The sequence below is a fragment of the Dermacentor albipictus genome, chromosome 6 (assembly GCF_038994185.2).
Source record: "Dermacentor albipictus isolate Rhodes 1998 colony chromosome 6, USDA_Dalb.pri_finalv2, whole genome shotgun sequence".
Taxonomy (NCBI): Eukaryota; Metazoa; Arthropoda; class Arachnida; order Ixodida; family Ixodidae; genus Dermacentor; species Dermacentor albipictus.
The window spans coordinates 39,782,841-39,806,935 of record NC_091826.1 but is presented as its reverse complement, the minus strand read 5'-3'; the positions used below and the strand labels follow the sequence as shown (position 1 = coordinate 39,806,935).

The 24,095-nt window shown below is 45.8% G+C and overlaps 1 protein-coding gene across 8 annotated transcripts in view; it reads right to left on the bottom strand.

Moving 5' to 3' along the window:
* Nucleotides 1-24,095, bottom strand: part of Creld (Cysteine rich with EGF like domains) — a 38,491-nt gene that overhangs the window by 13,084 nt on the left and 1,312 nt on the right. For all 8 annotated transcript variants that reach the window (XM_065455237.2, XM_065455239.2, XM_065455240.2 and 5 more), the window contains exons 2-9: nt 22,874-23,068; nt 20,772-20,854; nt 14,738-14,801; nt 11,267-11,375; nt 7,593-7,681; nt 6,019-6,250; nt 470-562; nt 15-110 (exon numbers count right to left, since the gene is read on the bottom strand). In XM_065455237.2, coding sequence (XP_065311309.1) covers nt 15-110; nt 470-562; nt 6,019-6,250; nt 7,593-7,681; nt 11,267-11,375; nt 14,738-14,801; nt 20,772-20,854; nt 22,874-23,059 — 952 coding nt within the window. In that variant the 5' untranslated portion in view covers nt 23,060-23,068. The remainder of the gene's footprint in view (nt 1-14; nt 111-469; nt 563-6,018; nt 6,251-7,592; nt 7,682-11,266; nt 11,376-14,737; nt 14,802-20,771; nt 20,855-22,873; nt 23,069-24,095) is intronic.

Here is a 24,095-nt window from a genome sequence, read left to right as displayed (position 1 = left end):
GCACGAAAACTCACCGATGCAGGTCTTGTCCTTCAATACGTAACTTTTGGCACATTTGACACAGTGGTCCGGTCCATCTCCAGTGCAGCCGTCGCAAGCAAAGTCGCACACTGCAAGTTGTCGAGCAGAACCACAAGTGTATGAGAGTGAGTGAACTGGTAAACAAGCAGCATTCAAAAACTAGAGGTGTGCATAGTATTTCTACAATTTGAAAAACTGCTCAATGTCGCTGCTGAGAGCCACAATAAAAGAGTACTGACACTGAAGAAGCTCTACTACTACTAGTTTCTCGCACATAAACAAATGATGCTTAGCAGGCATAAAGGTTGGGAAATGCTTTTGAGATATTTTAATTTGCCAGCAAAGTTGGTCTCAAGATGGTGAACCTGGCATCACAAACATCAAAGCTGGCAACATTGAAGAAATGTTCGCTCGGCGAAGGCATGTAGAACGACAGGGCGCTACTCACTCATGCACTTGTAGGAGCCTGGTGTGTTGGCACAGAACGTGTTTCTCTCCTTTGCACAGAGATCCTCCGTAGATTCGATGCACTCGTCGATGTCTAAAGGACGGGAAGAAGGAAAGCCACAAAGTTTTAGAACAATGCACGAAAGATGTCAAGGGAATGGTGTCTGGCATTAAAGGAACAACTCTACATGGATTCTGTCAGGCCTATGAGCTAGCAGCATGTAGAGGAGACAAATACAACATAAAACAAAGGAAAACATTAGCATGTACAGTCAACTCTCATTAATTCAACCTTGTTGCTTAATTCGAACACACTGGAAAGTACCGGCGAGAAACCATACAATGGCTATAGAAGAAATACTTATTCAGTTTGAACGTGAGAGCATGCTGCATCAGTTAAATGGACCCCGCCAGTGTCCCCTCCTGCATCCTGGACAAAACTTATACTAATGCTTGAAAACGAGTAATTCAGCAGACGATGTTGCAGTCAGTAATGGTGCAGCCTGTAACCACTGCCCTATTCTGGCTCCAGAGCACATCAGCGGCTTGCAAGCTCCCCACAATCACCACCTTCAATTCCTATGACATGCGACAGACTGCCCATTTGAAGCCTGAGGCTCTGCTTGACATGACACAGATATTGAACGTGCTGCTATATAAGGCAATCTAATTGATAACTTATTGCACCTCCTGTGAAGTCAAGCTGCATACCATAATTACCAAGTCAAAAGCTACCCCGTAGGAAAGAAAAGACAAATTTCATGCCACCATCTTCATCATCAGCCTAGTTATTATGTCCAACGCGAGATGACAGACTTTCCCAGTGATCTACAACTGCCCCCTGTCTTGCATCAGCTAACTCTGTATCCAATGCCTGCAAATTATCCAATCTCATCACACCACCTCATCCTCTGCCATCCTTGACCACGCTTGTCTTCCCTTGGCACCCATTCTGTAACTCTAATAGACCACCAGTTATACAATCTATACATTACATGGCCTGCCCAAATCCATTCCTTCCTCTTATCCTCAACAAGAACATTGGCTACCCTGTTTGCTCTCTAAGTCCCATCGCTGTGTTCCCGTCTCTTAATGTTAAAACTATGCCTAGAATTTCTCATACTATCACTCAATACACAGTTCCTACCTCCTCCTCCTCAAGTCTTCTTTGTTAAAGGGAACCTGAAACGATTTTGATGATTTTGTACAAATTTTCAGTCATCACTGGGCATGCGCAAGCCAGCATGTCTGAAGCAGTTTCAAGTGAACGACTTGTACACGGCTGCCTCAACTGCTTATACACAGCCGTGCCTATGCGTCGGGCGCCATGGGCACCAAGTCGTTTGTCTGCTTTAGCCCCGATCTCCCCCTTATTCTTCAAGCTTGTGCCAAGAGTGCACCTCGAAATCTCCTACACTGCGGTGACATCCAAACCGTGTTCAACTGGATCTACGATTTCGAGGTTCATGGCAAACCGCAAATTCTGCCGCTTCGTGCTGGCCATCACGGCAACATTGCGGAAGAAGGCCCATAAGGCACAAACCCAATGAATGAGAAAAGCAGCGAGACAACTCGCACCATCTTGGATATGGAGGAAGGAAAAAACATGTTGCATGACGAGGGCACAAGAGCCTCTGATAGGCTGTCTGAGCAAGCGCTGCGGGTTTCGATTGCTCGTCGGACGCGGTGTAGTCGCGGTAGGGAGAGCGGGTGGATGGAGCCGCACCACAGGGCTAAACCACTTTTGGGATGTGTTGGCAGGCTACCCCACCGTCGCAAGGGAACGCCAACTTCTGGGGCACTTTTGCGCCGCTTGGCGTTTGATATATCGGGAGTCGCTACTATATTTGTCCAATGTAAGCATAATTTTTGCCGTACAGTAGAATCTCGGTGATACGAACCCGGCTGATACGAATTTGTAAAATTCCCCCGTTGAAATGCATTGTGTACAACGGGCCAAAATTTGGATGTTCCGAACACTTTTCTGCGTCGCGCTGGCTGATATGAACTTCGGTACTGCAACTGTCAAGCAGCCATCGGTGCAGCGAGCGCCAGTGCCGGTTTGGGATTCCGCGGCAGCAGGGAGGCTGACGAGGCAAGCGAAGCTTTCTCTCTCCCTCTCTAATTTTTGGGGGTGGCCTCTTCCCCCCCCTTTTTTTTACTTTGTTGTTGCCTGAGGCTAGCGTGTGTTTTTTTGTGCATGTCTCATGGTTTCGGGATGGATTTCGCTCATTTCGGGTGATACAAATATTTTCGCCACCCCTTGCGATTCGTATCAGCGAGATTCTACTGTATGTATATACTTGTTGTAATTATACCGTGTTCAGAAATTGTTCGACATACAGGATAATCCGATGTAAGCAGGTTCAATATAGTCGGGTTCGACTGTAATATGTGTATTCTTAAAAATAAGTACACGAATGCATTAAGTACGGATGTTTTTTCAAACCAATGGCCCTCTTCCCCTAAAAATGTGGACCGTCTTCTACAGTTCTTCCAGGGGCAGCCATTGGGACTATGAGTGGTTTCCAATTGAAAATGAGAGCAGCGATATCTTCTTTGGCAACAGGAACCTGAATGGTACCAGCACTGCATTGCGCTCGCCTCGAACTGCGGGTTGGTGCAGGGAGTAAATTGCAGCGACTACACACTGTAGAAGCCGTGAGTGTTGCACGTCAATGTAAATGCCAACTGTCTTGGTCAACAAAGCAATCACCCGCAGTTTTGAAAAGAAAGGCGCTTTTAGAAGTAACCGCAAGTTGTGCATTTGTCAGAGAACCAAGCTTTGTGCTTAATTTACCCAGAATGGTAGCAGAAAAACATCCTAACAAGCAGACATTCAGAAAATAAAAAGCATTGCAAAGGCATTTGAATGTGCCTTACAATGGGTTAAAACCTACACCAGAAAGCAACCTTGAGTAAGACTGATGGAGGGGTAAGATCTCCACTTCCAATGCAGAAAGCTTGTGTTCGATTCCCGATTATCAATGCAGTTTTTTTTCCTATTTTTTCTTATTTCTAAAGTGGAACAAACATTATATAAATAGTTTATTTCATCATATTCACAAGTTAGCGGCAATTTTTTTTTTACTGATGGCTGCAAAGAAATCTTACATATGTATCATTACATATGTATCATATAATCATAAACATATGTATAATTAAATATTTACATGTTATCAGGCAATTATCAAACCAAAATAATAGCAGAAACAGCTACTTTGTAGTTTGCACAGCGCATATACACTTAGCAGAATATGTTCTTGGGCAAGTTGATTCATTGTATTTGGAAAGATTGGATGCGCTTTGTAGACGATCACAAGGAAGTCCTGTCTTCTTCCTTGTGATAGCCTACAAAGCACATCCAATCTTTCCAAATGCACATACACTTGCAGCAGTGTGGCGAATGTCTGTAGCAACTTCCGTCTTCTTTGGCTTCATGTAGCGCAAGCCAGCAAACATTGTTTGCTGGCTTGCCAGGAAGCCCAGCCAGCAAACCCTTGTGCAAAGTTTACCTTGAAATTTTGTTCCACATAGCCCATGCTTAACGATAAAAACTGTGTAGAACAGGGATGCAGGAACAAACTCGGTTAAAGATTAACTCAATATAGACATCTGCCCCACCACATGAAGGAAGTGGGACAGTAAAAGTTGAAAGGAAATGCCACGGCTTGAGGAGAGGGTAAGGTGAAACCACTCGTACTTGTGCCATTATAGCACACCGACACAAAATTCTTTTGAAAAAGCGTTCCTTGAGAGATACTCTCTGTGTCTAGGCATACAAAAAAAAAAAACATTTCACAGACCCTTTAAAGGTCAACTGCGACAAAATTTTGGACCGCATAAACAGCATAGTTTAAGATAATGTAGATATGGGGCAGCCTTAATGCAATAATTTGACGTCTGAAATATGAGCGAAAGCATCACAATACATACTTAAAGAATAGCTGTTTTTGATAACCAAAATTTAAAAGCACCACCACCACCACTTGCCGCTGGCAGGAAGTGACACATGACCTATCGCATGGCTCCTTGGCATGACCTGCGAGATCACGAGGGTGAACTCGTGCCATCTCCGCGGCCATGCTGCTGTGCAGCGTGGATCTTGCAGCCGCCACAAGGTGCCAGGACAAGCACTCTCACCATCGAGATGGTTTGACTACTGCATGCTCTGAGTGGCCTCAGTGGTTCTCCAGACGTGGCAGTACAAGCTAGCTTGAACGCCTGGACGTGGTGTGCTGCGACTTGTGTCATAGCGACACCATCAATTTACACTGATGGTTTCCTTAGGTGCTGCTAACAGAAAAACAGTTAGGCTGCTAACAGAAAATTATAGAATTACCAGCTCTGTAGCTTTGCAAAGATAGATTCAGTGGTATATACAGTTAAACCTCAATATAACGAAGTCTGCAAAATTGGCAATTTGCTTCGTTATATTGAAATTTCATTGTATTGAGATCCGACCTTTTATGCAAATAAGTACAGTCGCCGGTCAATTTTCCTTACACAGAGAGGGGCCGCACAATTTTCCTAATTATCAGGCAATCGAAAAAAGCAAAATTGAATGAGAAAATAATTCATTCTGATAAATTTGGGAGTCAGCGACGAATGATACGGTTTTATGCCAAGCACGTTGACAATATCTGCAAATGGGCGGTGTGAATTAAGCGAAGCTAGCCGCTCTTTCGCGTACACTCCACCCCCGTGCCTGATAGCGTCGCCCTTGCAGGGACGATGCTATCAGGGAAAGCGCTGGCAGTGGGGAGTGAATGGTTCGTCTGCCTCTCGCTCCAATGGGTCACCGAAACTCGAGATTACACAACCTCCAATACTAAACGCACTGGAAGAAAGCTTACAAGGTGCCATGCCCATTCGGCACGCCCACTCTTTGTGCATGCAGCAGATTACATCTAAAGTGGGGCACCCGGACGCGTATGCTGCCACAGCTGAGAAGCGCAGCAGAAATCGAGACACGTGCCAACTTACCCCAATTCCGCACACCCGTCCCCCCGCGCGCGCTTGATCGCGTTACTGCATGCTTGCTCCCCTCCTCCTTTTTGCCTTTACTCTCCATGAAGCCACCATCTTGTCTCAACCTCGCACACTTTCACTCGCACCTAAAGCACACAGTGTATGGGGCGCGATAGGATCTTATTGCACTTGGACTCTATACGGAACATGATGTAGCTCCACTTCAGCGTTCGCTCTTGTCGCATGGCACGCGATTTGAGAGGTGCGTTTGCAAGCAGCCACTATTAATTCAAACATATGACCATCCGCGTATGCAGAAGTTTCCACTTATTGTCTCAGAATTCATTTGCGGTGGCAGCAAAATTTTGTTATATTATAATCACACACAAACAAACTTAATTATATTGAAGTTCGTTGTATTGAGGTTTAAATGTACTACTCATTCATTACATATTTGGCAAAAGTGAAATTTAGACCCGATATTTAAGCCCTTTAAACCCAACAGGTAACTTCCCCTGTACTCTCCCTGGCTCCAGTGTGTGTGTCACTTCGTATGAACATGCACTTCATAAAACTCACCCACGCATCCCAGCTCCTCATTCATGACGTAGCCCGCAACGCACTCCTTGCACGCCTTCGGGCCGCCCTCAGTGCAAGGACCTTTGCACGACGGGTCGCATTTGGTGCATGTTTTGGTACCATTGGCACCCGGCTTGTCCTCGTAGTAGCCCTCAGTGCAGGCATCACACAGCTCACCCGTGTAACCCTGGTGGCAGTCACACTTGCCGTTGCCCTTGCGTGTTCCGGAGCCCTGTCAAAGGAAGGAAAGAACAGAGTATTTTGACAGAACAAGAAAAAAAAGAAAGAGAAAGAGCAGCCGACTTCAGCATTTTTTCTGACACTGAGTTCATTTACTGTAACGACAGCAAGCACTCAAGGCTAAAACACACTAGCGGCACATTTCCCGCAAGGCATGCCGTGAGTCAGCACCATCATGTGGCAGGTAACACTGGCACTGGCAACACCCATTGTCATCTTGCTGGCACGAGAGTCATGTGACAGGAGCTAAGATCTCAAGCGGTCTCAAGCTGCTCGCGCATGCACGAAATAGCGTGCGCTTTTGCTGTCCGTGCGCTGTCGTCCATATCGGTTCTATGCAAGGTGCTTCGACAGCCAGGCACCCTCACATTGCTATGACGACGCCCGTGCAAAGTGCTCATGATGCTTAGCTTGGGTGGCAGAGACAAAAATAGCACCCGAACCTTGCCGTCTTGCAGGAAACCTGCCGAGAAGCACCAACCCACGAGCTACAAGCAGCAGGCAGTAAGGCGCCGCCCCATTAGTATCTTCGTGCCCATTACAGCCAACAATGCCATCTTCTGAGGAACAACTTCCTTGTAATGAACCCATTGTGGTCCCTGTCTACTACAGTACTGCATAGTGTGGCTTCTGAAATACATACTCACACTCACCACTCTCAAGAGTCTGTGTGGGATACGACACCTTGCACAAATTACCAAGCACCAAAGCTATGTGTTAGTGCAGTTAGTGTCCCACTCTGAAGTGCATATCACCGCAGACATGAATTTAAATGCCTGTGGTGGACAAAGTTCCGTTATAAGCACTTACTTGGCAGCGCTCCGCAAGTTATGCAGAAGCTTGTATGTAACATGCCGTGCTGAAATAAAAACGCTAAATATATGCACACCTTTATTAGCAGGTGTGCATGGTTTAGATATCCCCATGGACGAGCTATAGAGTAGAACCTTTTTCATAATTTTTATGGGGAAAAAAAGAAATGAGAAAAAAGTTGCACTTTTGCCCAAAAGGCGAAGTATCAATTGCGATAGCAAATCATTAGACAGCTATACGAAGTAACGATAGCTTTATTGGATGTATAAACTCTTACACCATCACTTAGTAACTAAATTAACAAGCATGGTATCATGCGCACACAGGAAAACAAACACATCTGGCTCGACGACCGCGGACACTCACCGTCAAAACGTTGGCAAGAGTAAGAGCGGCAGCAGCAGTGCTGCGAATTAACCTTCACGCTGCTTCTCATTCATCACAAACTAAGTGGCAGGAACACAGCAAACATGACGGTAAAGTACAAATAGAAGAGTACACACAAAAACCCAAATGCTTACTTTACACCTCCCGTGTCCGTTGCATGGGCTCTCTGCTCCTCCAGTACAAGGATCGCAGTTGGGGCCATAGTGGTTTTCCGGGCAGCAAGCTACGAGAGAGAGATGAAGAAGCAAGCACAAAGTAAGGGTTAAGGTTCAGCAAATAGCCTACCACAAGTAAACTCTATCACCAACTACCTTTCTCACCATGAGCGCTCATTTAAAGGGAAGCTGAAGAGCCTGTCAAATTCAATAAGACACTCATATACGGATGCGGGAACCTTATAAACCATGCACGTAAAATTTTGGGCGGGATTTTTCACTTAGGAATGACGTAATCACCGGTTAAAATTGCGCTGTCGCTCCGCCCCCTGTCGAGCACCGCGCGCTGCTGCTGACGCTGACGATGCGAGCGGAGGCCGGAAACTGTGCCCTTGTGACGTCGACACTGGTGTTCCGCTCCTTTGCAGTTTCCGTGACCGTGCCTGACCATGCTTGTTTCTGCGTGCGTGCCATCATAATCTGCCTCGTTCGAGCCCGCATTCCTTTGTTTGTGTGTATATAGAGTGGTAGTTGACGTGCGCAGCATCAATTGAAGTGGTGGGCCGACCATGCTGGCATTCTGTGCAGCCTACGCTTGCACGAACACCAGCAGCCACAACGATGTTCCATTACTCCCCGCAAGACAAGAAGCTTGCAGCTAAGTGGGAGGCTGCTGTGAATCGAAAGAATTTCAAGCGCTCAAGAACGACAGTGCTGTGCTCTAACCACTTCCGTGACGACGATTACTACCAGAGTTTATCAATAAGGCATGAATGAGTGAGAGTACGACTTTCTGCTAGCAGGCTTTCTAAACGCAGCGCAAAAAGGTCGGGGCAACGAACGCACAAAGGCAGGACGGGTGCGGGCGGACAGATGGTAACTGGTCTTGGAAGACCTTATGAATACACGAACTTGTCCAAACCTGGATTTTGATTTATTGCTAGCTCCTTCATGTTAACACACTGAACGGAAGGTACATGTTCATCTCCCACCCTTGACCAGGTTTCGTCGCAAACCGCCGTTAATTTTCTATTCACACGTGTGTTATGAAACAGCCAACATGCAGCTACCATAATGCAGTGCAAGTGTAAAGTTTTCATGTGTTTGAAAGCCAGCACACGCCAGGACGCTGCGTTCCCCCTCGCGCACAGAGAAGCTTGGCTGTCTCACGTAGCCGACGGAATTCGCCGGCTTTACGGCTCCGGTTATGATTAGCGTGCGGATGGCGCGCTGATGAAGGCCACTACATGTGCTACAAGAGCTGGAAAACTTTTCCCGCATGTAAACCGTCTGTGTAGATTGACAACAGCTTTAGGGCAGTGCACAAATGCCGACGATCGCATCCCTCCTTATGTTTTACGAGGAGACATGCAAGAACATAACAGTACAGTTGTTTGTCCGGAAAGGAACTCACTGGATCACTGAATACACCTTTGCAAAAAACATACTCACCAAAGGACATTTCTAACACGAGGAGATGCTAGCACTTTGCGTTCGAAAGTACTGCTTGCTACCAGCATCTTTTGCTTCTTGGAGAGGCTGACTATATATACATGTAGGGAGCAACGCCGAACTCCTCAGAGAAACGCAAGCTCTCGAAATTTACCATTACCGTCTCACCAAACCACAGTGCCAAACCACCTTGCACCGTGCTTCTTGTGTGGCGGCAGCGGCCGGTCCGGACGAACACCAATATTGACATCACAAGGCGCCCAACCAATCACAGGCGGAAACAAGGCGTGCGAGCTGCCCAAGTCTGCTGCTGCACTTTCCGTCGAAATAAAATGTGTTTGCGCTTTCTTTCGCTTAATTTCAATGCGATATTCGGATTCGGAGGGTTGAAAACCTTTTACCTACAGCTCTTCACTCATTTTTTCTGGAAAACTCTTCAGCTTCCCTTTAAAGGGACACTAGAAAGAAAAATAAGCTTTTTTAGTAAATTACTAGGGTCCTGTGAATACGTTCTAAATTTAACACAGGACTAAAATAGTCTTCACTATTCGGATCGAATTATATTCAGTGTGGTATCACACTTCTCTCCTTCAAGAGACACGACACCCTGCACACATACGGCAACTTGTTGTTGTGGTGTTTGACTGTTATCAATGTCACAATGCACAAGGTAACTGAAAGCAATAGTTCCTCATTTACCAGCTCCTCAGCTGACTGGATGTACAGCTGCGAGGGGCAGTATAGCGAGTGCTTATCAAAAAATGCAAATGAACTGCCGAGTTGAGTCACCTCGCTGACTTGCTCAGCGATGGTGCTTCATGCCCCCGAGAACACGGGGCTCTGAGACATTCTGCCTGCACCCCCCGTGACCGCAGCTGCCGGGAATCAAACCCATAACCTCGTGCTGAAACAGCATAGACAGTACTGCACTACTGGAGTGTGTCTGGTTTCACTTCAGCAAAAGTGCAAACCACTTCTCCACGATAGTACTAGTTAGGCTGGTTCTGTTCCTTCCTCTAGAGCAAAACCATGGAGCAAAAGAACATGAATAACCAGCACTTCACTGCAAAATAAAACAACAGTGAATGCCAAGTGTAGAAACACATACGCCTTAGCCCAACAGCAAGTAAAAGTGTAACCTCATGGGAGCAGAACTGAGAAATTGCAACAGACAATTTTATTTTTTTATATAGGCAGATCTACCACATACGCTCAAAGTCTGTGTCAAGCGAAAATTTTGTGAACTGGTTAATAAGGCACTCTAGAACTGTTCCAATTCTGCACCATACTTCAGAGCATGGCAGTTATGTGCCAGCATGACAAGACTCGGAGACCCCCACAATGCGACCCATGCGTATGCGGATCTCTGATGTAAGCCCACACTGCCGCTACACTGTCTCCAGAATAAGCCCACTTTACTCGGCAAGAAGGCAATCGAAACCAGAGGTTGGGAAAGAAGGCAGAGAAAGATTTAGTTTAACAAGGAAATTATGCATTTGAAGGTGTAAGCTTGTGCTTGTTGCACTGAGTATATCTAAGCACTGATTTTTTTTTTTTTCACAGCGTGATTCCATAGAGAACAGAGCCAGTCATTGACACAGCTGAAGGGGTTGTATAGATGGGGCTATAGTACACTCAATTTCCGTTAATTAAACCCTGATGGGACTGGTCAAATCGGTCTAATTATCCAGTGCATCGAATCAAACAAAAGGCAGAAAAAGCACTGATGTAAACTGTTTATTAATTTGGTAATATATTTGCCCGCTTCAAACGAGCCCCCGAATCATATGCGCACTCACTTTCTGTGTGTATAAATAGAAAACTAATGTAGAAATCACACTAGAGCTCCCAAACAAAAGAGAAATCTCACGCACACCTGACTTTTTCGCCAGAAAAACGCTGCATGCCTCTGATTCTGGCAGTAGGAAAAGGATGAAACTAGCAAACTTTACCTTTGCAGAATAGATTTGATTATACCTATAGTCCATCATTATATTTCTGAAACAACACTTTATCACCACCTATGACCCACATGTCGTCTGAACGGGCCATTGTGCGTTTGGTATTCTGCATTTCTCAAACGGCAAACAACTGTAAACGAGATAGTGGCCTATGTCTAACTAACCAGTTCGCTAGCTCATTCTTTGACAAACGCAATCGGACAGAAAAGAAATCATCTGCAAGAAGAAACACGGTCTTACCTTTAGCCTGGTCGATGCACAAATACTTGTGCAGATCGGGCTCCTTTTCCTGGTGCTCAAACCACCACTCTTCCAAGTGTTCCTCATACTGTGCCGCCATGTTCCTGCACTGCGTGCGCCATCACAGAACAACAAAGTAAAAATAAAAAAGATGGCCATGCAAATATGCTGTCACTGTATTTTTTCCCCCTTTCCACCACCTCTTGAATTGACGAAATTGTTTCTTCAACCCCACAAAGCCAAACGTATCATTTTTGCTATGTTGAATTTGATATCTCAGAATTCTGACTTAATCACTAGTTCAGCAAATCGCAAAACTACGTGGTCACTATATCAATCAACCTTTACTCATAATATTGCATTAAGTATTGTTGTTCATGGCTAGAAGTAAATGTGAGCAAGTATTTTTTCTCAATGCGGAATGGTGCCAGAGCTTCGTGGGCCTAAATGTTGAGACCTTTGATTTGTCAATCGAGGAACAATAATGCCATCTATTTATATGTACCCTCTGATTCTGGAGCGGCGTTCTCGGTCGATCACTTTCGGTAATATGATCCCTTTCGGTATGCAATTTGTTTCACCACTAGCACACCCATTTCAAAAAGCTGTTTGAAATCTTTCCACAATCTTTTGTTCATGTCATCTGATCATAGTTCTTGTGTCTTTCCGTAGAACATTTTGTTTTCTCTTTTATATTTTTCTTTCTTTCTATCTATCTTTTTTTTTGTTCATTAAGTGGTGTGGAAATGCACGCTTTCGGTCAATGATTACAAAGCTACCCTGTGTACGAGGTGGCCAGGTTCCTCTCAAGCTGCAGCGTGCAGCTCTTTTGCCTGGTCATCCTCGCAACTTTGTAGCAGAATAAATTCAATTCCATTCAATTACTTTTACGAGATTTCAAGTGACCCAGCACTAGGCGGGTTGGCTCCTTCAGGCAACAGTTTTCTTGGTACTGTCCGAAGACAGCAGGCTTGACACTGTGCGAGGAAAAGTATAACTAGTAGACACCGACGCGGCTGGTGCCAAGTCAAGTGAACGCTTGCAAAAGTTATTGTGTACACTAAAGTGGTCACTTGATATGGCCTGATATGATACGATTCCTTCGAATTTCTTTTTTGAATAAATGATAACATGTGTTGTACCAACTTTGTCGCCCTAAAAGCAACATACAACCTCTGTCCGCAAAGTTTCGAGACTGACTTAATTTCTTCACCAGAAATGATTCCCCAAAACAAATGTTGTTGCGTATGTGTAGCGCCATCTTTTCGGGCTAACCTGAGCTATTTATGTTAATTTCTGTGGCAGCCGCTAGATAGCGCTACATGTAGAAAAATATGTTGTCACTAGCCGTCTCCGCATAATATCTGTGAGTGAATGTGGAGAGACGGATTTCCAACTAAACAGCTTCTAAACATAAAATTCTGTGTGCAGCTTGGCAAGACAGCCACACAGATGTATGAGCTCCTTCGTGACGCTTACGGCAACGAGACATTATCGCGGGCGTGAGTTTCCGAGTGGCACAAGAGGTTTGTTTCGGGGAGAATGTCGGAGAAAGACGACACAAGGCAGGGGCGCCCTGCAACCTCATGGAATGAAAACAACGTGGCTCGAATCAGGGAGATCGTACAGCAAGACTGCACCATTACAGTCTGCATGCTATCAGATGCTCCCGACATTAGTGAGACGACATGCCATTTTGCGTGAGAACTTGAGGAAACGAAAGCCGAATGTCAGACTTGTGCCGCACTCCCTCACACAGGACCAGAAGGACACGCGGGCATTAGTGAGCGGTGATTTGCTCTCCGAGGCAGAGAAGGATGCTGCATTCGTGGACAGCATCATTGCGGAAGACGAAACATGGTGTTTTCAATACAATCCTCAAACAAAGAGGCAGAGTGCCGAATGGCAGTCGACAAGCTTTCCGGCGTCGAGAAAGGTGCAGCGAAAGAAGACCAAAACAAAGACGATGCTCATAGTTTTTTTGGATACCAAAGGTGTCATACACCACGAGTTCCTCCCACAAGGGCAGACGGTGAATCAGTAGTTTTATATCTGTGTGCTCCAACACATGCGTGATGCACTGCGACGCCGTCGCCCTGACTTAAGGACATCTGGACAATGGAGCCTTCTCCACGATAACACAAGGCCGCACACTGCTCTTAGTGTGACAAAATTTCTCGCCAAGCACAACATTACTGTACTTCCCCATCCGCCATACTCGCCTGACCTCTCCCCATGCGATTTTTTTCCTGTTTCCTAGTGCCAAGAAAGCCCTAAAAGGTCGCTGGATGGGGAGCGTGGAGGCCATTCAAGACGCCACGACAAAGGAGCTGACAGCCCTGCCAAAAGAAGCGTTTTCCAACCGTTTCCAAGACCTCAAGAAGCGTTGGAAGCTGTGTATAGACTGCAAGGGAGATTCGAAAGGGTGCTGCACAAATTATTTCAATGTTAAACACATTTTTTAATCGACTCAATCTTGGAGCTTTATGGACAAAGGTTGCATTTATACTGTAAATGTTTCTATGTACTCTTTTTCCACCCCTTCTTTTTTTGTTATCTGTTGTTTCATCTGCTGAACATTATATTTTTGACTGTAATGTAAATAAGCAAGGCTATACATCGGATTTTCTCTGAGAGATCTACTGAATGCACACAGACGTAAGGCAGATTACAACTTTTCTGCCAGTCTTTTATTAAGGAACGCAACTTTAGTAAAATCATACCAACAAACAAAATCGGATAGCTTAACAGCCACTACAGTAGGGGAGAGGACAGCAGTAAACTTTTATGCATTTAAAAGCAACAAATTATTCAGCGAACTTCGGCAGGGGACAACGGTACTCGCAAGCATACGCACACACAGTGAGCCACTCAGGCAACACCGTAAATGCACACATATCTCTACAACAAACGAACTAGTCAACAAAAATAAAACCCAGTACACAACACGCCCCGCTTGCGTTGCGGCAGGCAACGCAGCTCCGGGGGCTTGTCGCAAGTTTCCGCGCCACTTGTGATTTGCCCCACAGAGGAGCTACCTCATCAGGACACAGGTTGGAACGCCTCATCAGGTAAGTCAGTGCTACTGTTTACTTTATTACATGGTATACTTATATTTAAGGGCACACAAATTATACTATGCATATGTATGCTCTCAAACATAAGCTTAGTGAAGCGGCATGTTTAAAGCATTCCCGATGATGTAACATGGAGAGCCAATCAGGTAGTTCGTCTGAGTGACATCACTTACCCACACCATACAATGTGGCAAGGAACAGTTGAAAACGCAGGGAAGCTGCACCACTGCGATCAGTAGCGATGCACGTTTTCAAAACCTTATACTGTAATGAATGACACGCTTTATACGGAGTCTCTCAATGATCAGAAGGACCTACCCTATCGACTCAACATGTTCATTCGCAATCATTAGAATTGTTCCAGGGTCCCTTTAATTAATATGGATATCCTTACGTGTTCCTGGCCCTTGATTATCTCCAAGCACAGGTGTTCTTGGATTTCGATGAACCTAATCTCACTGCAAAGCAAAAACACACATAGAAAGAAGGCAAAAAATTACAAAATGAAGTGTCAAAATGAATACTCATGGCCAAGTAAGAACCACTTACTTAATTATACTGGTTTTTAAATATTGTCCTGAGCACTTTCTGTCTAAAGTAGTGCACCCCAAGCACTTATTAATTACAAATTTTGAAGGCTGGCATATTTAGAAACATCATGAAGAAGCAGAAATGCACATTTACCGAGGAAACCAGAAAGCAATGGTTATTGAAGCTTGCTTGCACACCTGTTATATTGTAGCCCATGCAAAAAATGATGACAATTAGTGGAACAAGGAATGTCACTGGAGCCAACATTCTTTGCTGACGGGCCTTCTCTTCATTAGGGCAGCAACTGCTTTCCTTAAGGCCACTTAAGGTTCGATGTAGTGTTGACGTGCGTGCGCACTAGGCATGGGGACACCATACCATCAAGAGAGCAACCCTCTATAGTCAAGGTGCGGCCGACATATCCGTCACCTGTCAGCGTGCCCCAGCTGCAGCCGGCGCGAGATGCGATATGCTGCATGGCGCGCCGGCCACATGACCCAGAATGCACCGCGTCCGTGTCTTGCCACAGGTGGCGGCACGTTCCCATGCACATTGCAGCAAGCTTGCAGTTTCCTATCATCCTGAAACTCCCACTTTCATATAAAATGCACACGTCTAGGCAGCGTGAGGCATGCGGTGGACTATAGAGCAGTCGGTTTTCGCACCACCATAGCATGACGAACCTGTTTTCGGCAACCTACGTCACTGCCGGCTGATGCGCACACAGCACCGGACCGCAAAGTGGCCTTTAGTAGCGTTTTTTTATGTATTCACAGTTCACTCTACCAAAGCATCAATGGAGGAGGAGGCGAACAAGCACAGAGTAAGGTCAGGGAAGTCAGTGTGTTCAAAAAGGGATAAAAAAAGAACAGGGTGCTTAGTTATAGGGTAGGGACAGGTAGAGGGTCCTGCTGTTGCTCCTTCCTAGCAGGTAATGACAGAAAAGAAGGAAGATTTGCACCCACAAAAGGATTCAATATGACAGGCCCAGTGTTCTCAGAAAACCGGAACTAAGATGTTATACTATTTATACACTACAGTTATTTGATCTCTGAGAAGGGTATGCAACAAGAGAGCTTCCTGCGAGAGAACAGAGAGCTTAGTAAGGCGAATAGTATTATGACAAATCTGTGGGGCAAGAATGAAAACTACCCGCCGTGGTTGCTCAGTGGCTATGGTGTTGGGCTGCTGAGCACGAGGTCGCGGGATCGAATCCCGGCCACAGCAGCCGCATTTCGATGGGGGCGAAATGCGAAAACACCCGTGTGCTTAGATTTAGGTGCACGTTAAAGAACCCCAGGTGGTCGAAATTTCCGGAGTCCTCCACTACGGCGTGCCTCATAATCAGAAAGTGGTTTCGGCACGTAAAACCCCAAATATTATTATATTAAGAATGAAAACTGACATCTTTTTTTAGCTGCCCTGTTTAGTGCTGATGTAACTGAAATCTAGAGCAGTACCACGGAGACCTCCTTTTGAAAGCATGTACCAGGCAGTGGTAGTGGTAAGTCAAACCACTAATGTTATTAGTGCACTACTTTTTATTTGTTCCTTTGTATATTTTCCCACAGAGCAAACTCTATATCAGCATAATCTTGCTTCCAAATTTCACCAAACAGAGCGTGTTCCCTATCTCTCACTTCAGAAAGCTTTGCCCTCGGCAAGCACATTCTTACTTTCATGGGAACAGGAATAACAAGACTCTTCCGAAGGATGTCCAAATTAAAGGACAGCCTCCTGATTACAATTATCGGACTCTTCCTGCCGTGAAAATTTCAAAAGCTCTCCGAGCATGTCACTATTAACAAGGTTTAAAGTACAAATGCAAGCTGAAGGACAGAGTGCAATCATGGGCTTATTTTTACCACTATGACACATGTACAGGCACTGACAAAAGTGGTATACTCCACGCAGCGGGAGCCGGAGCAACAGCAAACTGCATCGCAACGCCATCTACAGGCGGCATCTGGGATTGAGACAGCCAATGGGTGCCCTTTATTATCTGCAGGCATGTCACTTGACTCGTGTCAATGTTTCGTGCTTCAACTCGCCTAAATGTCGAGCGACGCCGCTGCAGTAGCAATCTGCGTGGTGTACCGTATTTACTCGCGTAATGAACCCACTCGCATAATGAACCCACCCCCCACTTTTGTCGTCGAAAATTGAATTTTTTTTTTTTTTACATCGCGTAAATAACGCGCACCCGCCCGCAGGGTCGGTGTTCAGCATGTTCGCGTTATCTCGGCTCAATTGGCCGGCGCTGTCGACTGTCGACGATCATAAAATTGTCTGATCGCGCAGTTATAAAATAAACATCATTTGAAGCCAACGATGCTGAACACCGGCGACGCGAACGCGGGTGACGCGGGCGTCGACTGCACGCTTTCGTTGATCGTTCATTGACCTTGCATGATTCGTTGGTGGATGCGCAAAGGGCTTTACTGGGGCGTCCTCTTTGAAATGGGGTGACGGCAGTTTCCACCACGCTCGGCTATTTTCTTTGTATTTCTCGAACCAATTTGTCAAACTTCTCTAGATTCTTTTTTTTTACAATGATGATGATGATGATGCAGGTTGCCGAGTGCCATCTATTAAATGCAAAGCATGGATGGATGGATGGATGTTATGAGCGTCCCCTTTGGAACGGGGCGGTGGCTTGCGCCACCAAGCTCTTGCTACTATGCTGCCTAATATCCTACCTAGGTTACCCAATGAGAAAAAAAAACACACTATGAACTACCACGTCCAAATTTTATGATACCCTATTGCGAACTGTGCTTTTGTACGTCTCCGTCCTTTGTCGTTTCCCTACTTTTCTTCCACCAATCCTCCAATCGCCTCTTACTGATGTCTATTGCGGACCTGTTTGCTTTACCACTGCTCCCGCTGAACCCAAGGGCTTCAAGGAGGCCAGTGGTGCCTAAATCGACCGCTGGATAGATGTCTTCACATTCTAATAAAATATGCTCCGTCGTTTCCCTAGCTTTACCGCAGCAAGCACATGCTTCTTCTTCCTTCTTATATCTCGCTTTATACGTGCGTGTTCTAAGGCATCCCGATCTCGCTTCGAAAAGTAATGAGCTTCCCTTTGAGTTATCATAAATAGTTTCTTTCCTAATTTCGTTTTTTCCCCTTAAGTAGTTACTCATGGCAGGTTTCTTTTCCATTGCCGCCACCCATGAGATTAATTCAGCCTCTCTGACTTTCCGCTTGACCTTCTTTGTTGCTGTGTTGCCCACCCCACAGGCCGCATACTTGCTGGTAAGCTTCCTAGTTCTTTTCCTCCACTGTGAATCAATGTTTTGCCTGTACAGATACCTGAACACTCTCCCAGCCCATTTACTTTCCTCCATATTCCTCAGCCGTTCTTCATACTCAATTTTACTGCGAGCTTCCCTCACTTCAAAACTAGTCCAGCCCATATCCCCTTGCACAGCTTCATTTGTAGTCTTCCCGTGAGCGCTCAATGCGAGGCGACCCACTGACCTTTGGTTCCCGTAGAGTCCTGATTGTACCCCTGATTTAAAGCAAACAACCGCATTTGCAAAAGTAAGTCCTGGAACCATTACCCCTTTCCACATACCTCGGAGGACCTCGTACCTATTGTATCCCCATAGCGCTCCGTGCTTCATTATGGCTGCATTTCTCTTCCCCTTGACTGTTATGGTTTTTTCCTGTGTTTCCATATATCCGTTGCCTTCGTTTATCCATATACCAAGGTATTTATATTCTGTTACCCGAGGTATTTCTTGGCCCTGTATCTCCACTGTCTGTTCACTGTTTTCATTGAATACAATAACACCTGATTTTCTAACACTAAATTTCAAACCTAAATTGTTGCCTTCCTGTCCACAGATATTAGCCAGACGTTGCAAATCACTTTGCTTGTTTGCGAGCAACACAATGTCGTCCGCATAAAATAAACCTGGGAGTTGCTGCTCTATTACTGTACCTGCCTGTTTGTATGAGAGATTAAACCCGATATTACTTCCTTCTAGCGCCCTCTCCATCCTCACCATGTACATCATAAACAGCAGCGGGGATAAAGGGCACCCCTGCCTCAGTCCCTTGTTGATATGAACTTTCTCCGCGCTCCTCATCCCTTCCCATTCAACGCAAACAGTATTTTCTAGGTAAATCTCTCTCAAAAGCTGTATACAATCGTTACCTAAGCCTTCCCCTTCCAGAATATAAGCAAACCTCTGCTTATAGCGCCATGCATGCGCGGCGGCGGCAGAACGAAGTAAAGACAACGCACTTGGACAGCGTCGGTCGCCATTTCGCCAGTCCTATTTTGTTGCTGTTTAAGTGCTTCGCTACGACCTTTGCATTATTTCGTGCGTGCTGTGCATTTTCTGCGCGTTGTGCGATGGGGCGTAACGCTAACTACACGGCCGGTTTTAAGCTCAAAGTCGTGGAGCATGCTTTGGAGCATGGCAATCGCGCGGCTGGACGGCATTTTAGTGTAGACCCCGTGCGTGTGCGCTACTGGAGGAATCAACAAGAGGAACTCAGAGCGACGAAGAAAGATCGCCGGGCCTTTCGCGGGCCGAAGCAGGGCAAGTTTCCTCGCGTCGAGGAAGAAGTTCTGAGCTATGTGAAGAGGCTCCGCAACGAAGGATGTGCCGTATCCCACGAGCTGATACAGAATCACGCGCGGGCCACTGCAAGAAGTCACGGCATTGCCGCGAGTGAATTTAAGGCGAGCAGTGGTTGGACGACTCGTTTCATGCGCCGGAACGTGTTGTGCCTCAGAAGGCGTACTACGTTATGCCAGCGGCTGCCGGCAGACTGTGGGGACAAAGTGCGTGATTTCCACCGCTTTGTCATTCGGATCCGTGAGGACAAAAAGTTCCTGCTGTCGCAAATCGGGAACGCGGACCAGACGCCTATAAACTTTGACATGCCAAGAAACAGCACTGTCGATATGAAAGGTGCGAAAAGTGTGCAGGTTAAGACGACGGGCGCCGAGAAGCAGCGGTGCACCGTGATGTTAGCTGTAACAGCGGACGGCAGGAAGCTGCCGCCGTTCGTCGTCTTCAAAAGAAAGACTCTGCCAAAGGGAACTCTTCCTGCCGGTATCCACATTCGCGCCCAGGAGAAAGGGTGGATGTCGGCCGAGCTGGTGTCCGACTGGCTGAAAACAGTCTGGGGACGGCGGCCCGGGGCTCTTCTCCTGCCATCGCTGCTTGTTATGGACAGCTTCCGCGGCCATCTGGAAAAAAATGTCCGCTGCCGAATGAGCGAGTTACGCACGGACCTCGCTATCATCCCAGGTGGCTTGACATCAGTGCTGCAGCCCCTTGATGTTTCCATTAATAAGCCCTTTAAGGACAACGTGCGCCGGCTCTATACAGAGTGGATGGCCGCGGGAAACCACGACCTGACTCCCGCAGGTAAGATTAGAAGGCCCACCATCAACATGCTCTGTCGATGGATTCTAGAAGCATGGAGTGTGATTCCCAGCGAGATGGTCGTCCGCAGCTTCAAAAAGACTGGCATCTCCAACAGCCTCGACGGCAGTGAAGACGACGCGCTGTGGGAAGACGACGACGCTGACGAAGTCGCAAGCGATATGAGTGGAAGCGTGGATTCAGATAGCGAGCCCGAGTGAGGCAGACCATAAGCAGCCAGCAGCATGAAAATAAAAATGAATTTTTAATTCACATTCATCGCGTACGTGTTTTTACTATAAAGGTAAGGTTGGGATTGCAATTTTCCTATCTTCATTGTGACATGAAATTTCGACCTAAAAAATATCTAAATTTTTTTTCCCCGCGTAATGAACCCTCCCCCCAAATTTATGTCAACTTATCTGGAAAAAAGGTGGGTTCATTACGCGAGTAAATACGGTATACCACTTTTGTCGGCGCCTGTACAAGCCTTTGTTTCCTCACCTTTTCGAGTACTTGCCCATATTTCTTGCTTCCCAGTCAACGTCTCCTCCATCGAAGCGGCTCCTTTTTGTTCGCTCAATGCCCTGTACAAACGCCATCATCCAGAACAATCACACTTCATACACCGCAACACAGTCTGGAAAAAACTTATACCGTTTCAGATGTATCTGGTCCCCAAACAATTATAATCATTTGTCTGCATAGCTTGAGCTTCCGTTCTTGAAAACTCTGTACCCGCTACTTTTCTGTTAAGAATGCTATGTCATGCTGATGACACACTTGCAGCTTGTGACCTGGAAACACCCAGGGCGCAGCGTTAAAAGAAAGGAAAGGTAAGCAAAACAGATGACGATTATTGTTCGAGGACAAGGTAAGCCTGAAATGGTACAAATTTCTTTTAGAGTGTAATAGCACAAGTGGTTATGCGGTGACACTAAGCGTACATTCAAATGGTTTCTGCTGCATTATGACAGTTTACAACAAGTGACCTAAACATTGAATTGTCGGATTTCGCGTGCCAAAGCCCCAATCTGATTATGAGACATGATGTTTCATTTCATTTATTGAAGCCTTAAAGGCCCGGAGGCATTACATAAGGCGAGGGCAAACAATGTATGAGGAACTCTTCATCACGAAAAAAAAAAGGAGGGAAAAGAGGAAGAAGAGATAGATGAAGAATAGAAAAGGAACAGACGCTCAGTAAGGAACCGAGCAAGCGGCACTATCATCGAAATCACTGTGTAAAGAAAGAAAGAGGGGGAGGGGAGGTGGTGCGCTCCTGGATAATTTTGACCAAAAGGGGCTCTTTAATGTGCACCCGACGCACGGTACAAGAGCGTTTTTGCCTTCTACCCACACCGGAATTTGGCTGCTGAGGCTGGGATAGAATTAGCGAGAGAAAGCCAGGTCAAGCTGAGGAATCGGACAATCACCTGGCTCTAAACAAGCCAGGCAAAATGTGTTCCAAGCGATCAATTCTGACTGTTCAAATATAAAGTGTCCCGCCACAGAGCTCTAGGTGCTAAAAGCTTACCAGGCGAACGCACTACCATTAACATCCTCTCCGTTTTCCTAAGCTTAATTTAATTGCCTGTTGCCTTCACATGTAACATTACTTTTTCATCCTGTTAAAATTACTGTCCCATGTTTGCTATTCACTAGGGCTTTGAAAGTGCACCACAAAAGCGTTCAAAAGCGACCAGTCAAATGTACCACAACGGAATTGATATGGCTTACGCCTCTAGTGTACAATGATCAAAACATTTGTTTCTGCAGCATACAATATTGTAATGTGCACATAGTTTTAGTTCTTGCATGCGACCACTTTTCAGCGAATTGTCACCACTTTCGAGTAGTCAATGGGTACACATTGCACCTACTATGTCTGAAATTTCTTTAATGTTGTTGCCAATCCTATGGAAAAAGAGTCTTCTCTAATCGGACTCTGCGGCAGCTCAAATAGCGTTGTACATTTTTGGAGGTACATGAACCCCAGTAAATCATTCTGGAATATGCAGCCACATACGTCTAAATAGCAGAAAAATTCAACCCATCAGATCATATTCAACAAAAGTGGTAAAGTACCACATGCGGTGTTGTTGCCAATGGTATCATGCAGCATGGCACGGAGGTACCGTACAGTGGAACAGCAGCAAAGAGAAAGTCCTTGCATTGTTCCCTCATGACAGCTAGCGTGTTGAGATGCTGCACCCCTTGTCCTTGAGGAAGTGACGCTCGAACTACTGTTTGGCTCTCACGTTTGGGCAAGGTATGGCGGTAAGGGGAGTGTCACCAATAGCGTATAGTGCAACGCAGTGTCGCAAACAACCACTTCCCAAAGCACGCTAAGCACATTTTTGGATAGCAATTGAGATTGGTTCTTCAAAGATTTTATCTTTTGTAAGGTTACTGTAACTATATATACCATCTCAGTGCCGCATGCATAACGTAGAGAGAGACAAACCTTTTTTCAAGCATGTTCAGCATCCATCGCATACAAAGCAAAAGGTTTTTGGGTGCCTTTGAGATTCTGCACAGTGTACTAACGGAACTCTGAATTTGTTTATGTACATAAGGAGCAGAGCAACGAACGCATGACTCACATGTTGGAATGTCTTAACTACTGTCTTGCAAGCCTGGCAGGCGGGCAACAGATCCTTGCGAACCACGCGTTCACCCAGGTCGCTGATGTCTATGGCTGTTGCAAACTGCACTTCTGCTCTGCAAATGGCAGTGAAACCAACGAGAAGAAGCCCCGACACACAGAGGAAAGCCAAAGCTGGAGCCATGCGGGTAACCTGAAAAATAAAGGCAACAAAAGTTGCAAGCACCCAACTGAGAAATAATTAACGGATGAATGGTTTTACGCGAAGCCCTATGCTTTGAGACATACCATGGTGAAAGGCTCTAGATGAGCTCTGACCTATGGCTTTTTGTTTTCTTTTTTTTAAATCTGGAGTTTTGTGTGCCAAAACCCTTTGATATGATTATGGGGCATGCCATAGTAGAGGACTCCAGAAATTTGGACCACCTGGAGATCCCTGAAATGCACCCAATGCACGACTTACAGGCATCCTCACGTTTCGGCCCCACCAAAATGCGGCCACCGTGGCCAGGATTGAATCATCTCTGGTTTTTAACAAGCACCTAAAGCACGGTACATGAGTGTGTTTGAATACCACCTTCATTGGAATGTGGGTGCCACGGATGGGAATCATACAGGCAAACTCGAGCTCCGCGGCTGAACACCAGAGTCTCTAACGGTGGGTCACTAATGTGTATCTGTGTCAAAGTAGAAAGGTGTGTTTTTTGTTTTTTGTTTTTCAGTTTGCCCTGCTGATACACGGTCATTTAAGCAAACCGCTCAGGGCTTTGATGGGGCGCACTCCCACAGGTTGCCTTGCATAGGCACATTGGCAGCAATCACCAAGACGCCACAGTAATTACAATTTAGGGGAAGCTTATAATTTGGCTTAACTTTCTCATTCCATCAGCGCAATCAGATAGTGCACTGATTAGGGGTTGACGAAACATTGCCTGGAGAGGAAAGTGCATGCTGTGAAAAAATGCATGCATATGTGTGCATTGTACAAATGAAAAATTAAGGTCACTGACCAAGTCAAAAACTAAATGTTTGACGCAGGTTGTGAAACATCAAACTTTTTGTTTTTGACTTGGCCAATGACCATAACTTTTCATTGGTACAACATGGTACCTGACAAGAAGAGCTCTCATAAAATTCTTGATTAAGTGTGTGCGCTGACCTTTGGGAAAATTCTTTAAGTGCAATACTTAGCAATAATACACCTTTATAGACACCACCTA